The sequence below is a fragment of the Rattus norvegicus genome, chromosome 19 (assembly GCF_021556685.1).
Source record: "Rattus norvegicus strain SHRSP/BbbUtx chromosome 19, alternate assembly SHRSP_T2T, whole genome shotgun sequence".
NCBI lineage: Eukaryota > Metazoa > Chordata > Mammalia > Rodentia > Muridae > Rattus > Rattus norvegicus.
This window is the reverse complement of record NC_141552.1, coordinates 24,560,591-24,565,601: the sequence shown is the minus strand read 5'-3', so window position 1 is coordinate 24,565,601 and position 5,011 is coordinate 24,560,591. Positions and strand designations below refer to the sequence as shown.

The following is a 5,011-nucleotide window of genomic DNA, read 5'->3' as shown; positions in this document are numbered from 1 at the left end:
CACGTTGAGCATGCACAGCTCAGTAAGTTCCCTGTGAACACACATCTCCTGAGATCTCTCTATTTAATTGTAGGTGATCCTGTCCACCTAATACAGCACATCATGTGGAATAACAAAAGCCACCTGCAGGAGCTGTGGTGATGACTCACAGGGTAGAGCATGTGTTGTCTCTCAGAAGAACCACATGGACCCTAACAATTGGGTAAAGCATGTCAGTGATTACATCACAAAGTGTGTGTCGGAGAAACAGCCACATTATCCACACAAAAGACACTATCACACTGGGTACCGCTTGGTGACTTTGAATTCACTTATTAGCCCAGGCTCCATGGAACATGCAGAGATCCATCTCCAGCTGTCAGTTCTAGGTCCACAGGAGGGGACAGAACCCTTGAGTAAGAATGATGGTCTTAAGAGTCAAGAGATAGAATTCAATTTTTATTCATAACAAATACATTTTTACAACAAAACAGGATTAAAATGAATAAAAATATTTAAAAATATTTGAAAGTAAAAATAGTAACAAGAACATATAAATATGAAACAACAAAAAGAAAACTTCAATTAAAATCATAACAAAAATATTTCTAAAAGCATATTCTTAACGAACATTTAGAAGCACAGACGTATTGCTGTTTCTCCTCTGGCACACATAATGAAAGGCGGTCCCCCAAGTTGTCTCTCAAGTGCTGTTTTCTGAGAAGAAAGTAAGACCTCAATCAGTCAGGCTGGCTTAGTGGTATATAAATTTAGAGTCTCTAAGAAATGACAAATTAACTCAGAGTATGAATACTCATCGAAAAAATGTTGTTACCATTCAGGATGTTGGTCATCAGGGACTCCTGAGAAAGCAACTTATTCTTCAGGAAGCTCTCTTACTGGGGTGTGTCCAATTCCAGCTCTCTTGCACTTTCTGAGACCTGGGAGAGGAAGGCAGATTTTCAGACACTGATTTGGTGGGGAAATGCAAGCCAGCTGTCAGAATGCTGCCTTCTACCACCTCAGTTCTATTGAACAGTCGACATGGACATTTTAAGTGATATCATTGTTGCCAACTCTGTGGGCAGGACAAAATCTCCAGAGAGCCTCACAGTAATGTGGGCTGACAATATGGGACCCAGACTTATACCAGTGCAAACCAAGAACAGGGCAATGGGTAGAGACCTCATTGGGTTGCAGGAAGAAAGGAGATGTCCATATGTCACCAAGGTTGAAGCCAGTGACAAGTACTAATTTGACATTTGCACTTGGTTCTTATCCCGGAAAGGTGCTTCCTACACAAGAAGTCGCATGACCACAGAGTGTCATTTGTCAAAGAACCAAGAACTTGTTCAAAACTCTACATAGGATCCAATGTATCACATGGATATGCAATAATATGATATGTTATTCATCTGTCACCATTTCTAGACTGCAGCTTCAAAAAGAGCAGACAAATATGCTTGCACAATAATTCAGTTTCTGAAAAGTGCTTAACTTCCCAGAATACTTGTACATAGGCAGAGCAATGAACAATTCCATTACATGAGGTGGTTGGCTGGTTGTGAGTGTAAATTAGAAAGGTGGTAAGAGAAGCAAAGATGTATCAAATTGGCAAATTTTATCAGATATTGTTAAGCTAACACATCTGCTCGTCCCTACCTGATAATGCTGGTTCTGGCCGTTGATGGTCTTTATCTTTCTTGTTGAAGTCAACCAAATATTTCTGGTTCAGTGCACAATCAAGATGTACCTCCTTGCTCTCCTGCTTCAGTGGGACCAACTTCTTCCTACATGTGTTCTCCATCAGGAGCTGGCTGAGCAGGTTTCTGGAAATACAGTCTGCATAGTAAGATCATGCTGTCCCTTTCTCCCATTCCTACTCCCAAGTCCCACTAACTCTACCAGGTCCCACATACCCATGAAGACTTAATAAAATGCATCTTGATACATATAAGGCTGCTGCACAAACCATAAAGAGTTAATTCGGGGAAGAATAAATTGTTTGCTTGGCCTGACACCAATTAGTGTCCACACCTCTGAGAAAGAACATGGATCTACAAGAAATCCATGAAAGCCCAAAGCATGGGGCCAACATCAATTAGTACTGGGCCAACACCCTCAAAAACGGTCAGTAGAACCAAGAGAAGGTCATGCTAACCATGTGGTCCACGCACTGAGTTTTGTAAAACCTGGTGTGACACCATAGGTCCAGGTCAGCCTAATAACCTTCTGCTGACTTCAATCAGTACTGTTCTATCTAGAGCCTTCTGAAGATGCCTAGACAATCCTGGGATGAGGAACAGTCTTTTATGGAACTGAAAACTGAGTCCTAATGACCCTGGAACACTGATGTGTAAACAGCACAAGAGATAGAACCAGAGCTGAAGACCGTCCAATCCAGAACAAAGAAAGTCAGAAATGGCAATTCCACAGGTGATAGCCTTTCTGACCAGGACTTACCTAGAGAAGGTAATCTCCTTCTTCAGCTTATGGTTGTTCTCATGGACCTCAGTGTTCTCCATCTCTAAGTTGTGCAGAATTGACATGACCGCCTCCTCCATTCTCTCCAGGTCTTCATAATATGGATTTGGCCTGAAGTGTGGCCTGGCCCCAAATGATAGAATACAATGAACATCGGCATTTAGGAATATATGAACGCAGGGTGGGTCCTATATTACCCCAGGCTGCTGCCTGGATCTTCCAGCACTCAGTCCCCTGCCTAGCAAGTACAGAGACTCACCATAAACTCACTGCAATTACAATCTTGCAAAGCCACCAGCTGTCAAGGGCTTTGCAAATGCACACTGGGAACTCACTCTCCCTGACTTTATCCCTGAATTCTTCATTCAGACTACAAGTTATGCTTTTAAATAAATGGAAGCAGATGAGTCCATTTTCAATCTCACTCCTCAGGAAGGGTCAGGTTCTGAATCTCCTCTATATGGGAGCTGAGGTTTAGCACAGGGTGGTTAGGGAGGCACAGCTTTCTAGAACCCAAAACCTTAATAGGTTAAGAAGGTGACCTTGCAGACCCAGGAATGAAACATGAGCATTTGGAGCGATTCATACCTGTTCTTCATGGATCTCTCTGTCAGAAACCTCAGGCGATCTCTCAGGTCATTTCTCTCCTCGGTAATGAGCTGCAGCTCTTTAATCAGCCTCTCCTTTTCCTTCTTGGCCTGCTTCTCCCTTAGTTCAGTGCCAGGGGATGATGTTTCTCTCCCAGCATCTGTAGGTAGAAGAACACAAGTGAACCTGCATGGGGAGAATGCATAGAGTGTTCATAGACCTCAGTGAGGCCTAAACAGGAGAACAAGCCTGGAACCCAGTGTCAATGCTAGGCGATTGGTCTATGCTTAAGAGGCCTCCTCAGTGGATTTCAGTTCTCCCACTACTCTATAGAGACCAAGAGATGTAAGCAGCCAGGTGTTCCCTATGCCGGACATCACGTGCTTACATGGACCACGGAGATGGCTTCTCCAGGATTATCATCAGCTGAACAGGGTACAGCTTGGTTTCAGGACCCTCACCACTGTGGGTTCAGAACTCAGATGATAAATTGACCATCCACAAGACTTGAGTGATTGGAGACACTCAGATGTCCTACCCTGATACTCTAAGCCAACAACTTTGGATTTAAAACGCATTTCCAGGGAGGATATGTTCAACAGACTTATCAATGTCCCTATGTGAAATACCAAATGCCCCAGAAGTGCGAATAGGTTACAGGCTGAATCTTGGTCTACACGTTCCAAATAGTTTTGGTATTGTAGAAAAATTTTTGTAACATACAACCTCTAATATATAAAGCAAACAATGACCCTGCCAGTTAGAAGAAATCAGAGAAGGTCTAAGAACATAAGGTTATTGCCTGGAGCACAATCTCTCCCTGTTACTACTGTCAGATACCCACTGTATTTAAAGAAGCAATGATAGTGAAATACATTGCTGTCCTGTCTAAACTCAGAAAAGGTGGACCCTCCATGACTACTGATGGTGTTATCATATCAATGTAACAGAACAAATGAACTGAAAAGTAAAGACCAGAAGTTCACAGTATAATAGCATTGGCCTTACCATATCCTCCCAGTGGGGATGGGGAAACTAAAGTTCTGAAATCCTTGACTTTAAGGAATTGTGATATTCATGGAAATTCAATTCCTTTTCAGATGCTCCAGTTGTTGTGGCCCATTGCTAGAAAGGTCAGCTTAAGCCTGCAGCCACCCTGGCAGGAAGCTCAAAATATACTGCCCAGAACTTACTCCACATTCCCCAGAAGTGCTGTCTTTGTCCATCATTACTTTGAGACGGAAGGCCAGACTCCTTCACTCTAGTCTCTCCACAATCGACGTTCCCCCTCCCAAAACGCTTGCGAAGACAGGAAAACATGTCTTAGCTAGTAACCGCCAGACACAGACTGAGAGAAACTAGGGCACTGGTTGTCACTACAACACTGGTGACATCACAGAGGATGCCAGAACTCTCTAGGAGACAATAGAATGTCCAAGAAGGGACAGCAGATGTCATGGGGAGCAGACTTTCCCTCCCTGCTAATGTTCTCCCTGTACTGAGCATAAGCAGAGGTGCCCTTTCCAGGAGCCTTTCCTGGGGCAGAGCCACTGAGCATCTCCTGCTTCCAAAGCCAAATTTTCCTCAAGGCTTGATTATAAAAAACCTTAGTAATTCCTAAGCATCTAAATGAATGTTTCCTGTCAAATCTTGCCCCAAAATGTCTCATCCTAACTCAAATTGTCCTCATTCACCAATGTTAGCCATTAAAACTTCCTGAGATTTCATACCAGCTTGAATATGCACTCAAAAGTTCTCCTGTCTCATTCTGTACAGGTGCTTTATATCACATCAAGAAATAGTCTGCATGGTAGGTTACAACATGGGCGTGTGTTAGGGGAACACTCATGAAGTCATGTGCTTAGCAGTCGACAATTGCCAGAAAATTCCTTAGGAGAAGGAGTTGAAGTCTTTATGGTGCTAGGAAATGTGTGGAGACCAGTTGGAAGAGGAAAGTGCA

The 5,011-nt window shown here is 43.1% G+C and overlaps 1 protein-coding gene across 1 annotated transcript; it reads right to left on the bottom strand.

Annotated features, from left to right (window-relative positions):
* Positions 1 to 425: 425 nt before the first annotated feature.
* LOC147999209 (disks large homolog 5-like) lies at positions 426 to 4,434 on the bottom strand. The gene is made up of 6 exons (XM_087596283.1): positions 4,245 to 4,434; positions 3,052 to 3,211; positions 2,443 to 2,586; positions 1,642 to 1,808; positions 815 to 920; positions 426 to 696 (listed from the first exon to the last, which is right to left on the bottom strand). Exons 1-5 carry the CDS (start codon positions 4,369 to 4,371, stop codon positions 856 to 858), a joined length of 663 nt encoding a protein of 220 aa, XP_087452409.1. The 5' UTR covers positions 4,372 to 4,434; the 3' UTR covers positions 426 to 696; positions 815 to 855.
* Between the last annotated feature and the right edge of the window lie 577 nt (positions 4,435 to 5,011).

Coding starts and splice junctions, on each gene's coding strand:
- LOC147999209 (XM_087596283.1), bottom strand. CDS start 4,371: ATGTTTTCCTGTCTTCGCAAGCGTTTTGGGAGGGGGAACGTCGATTGT. Junction 2,587..3,051: donor GAGAGATCCATGAAGAACAG/GTATGAATCGCT, acceptor ATTTGGGGCCAG/GCCACACTTCAGGCCAAATC. Junction 1,809..2,442: donor AAGGAGATTACCTTCTCTAG/GTAAGTCCTGGT, acceptor CTGTATTTCCAG/AAACCTGCTCAGCCAGCTCC.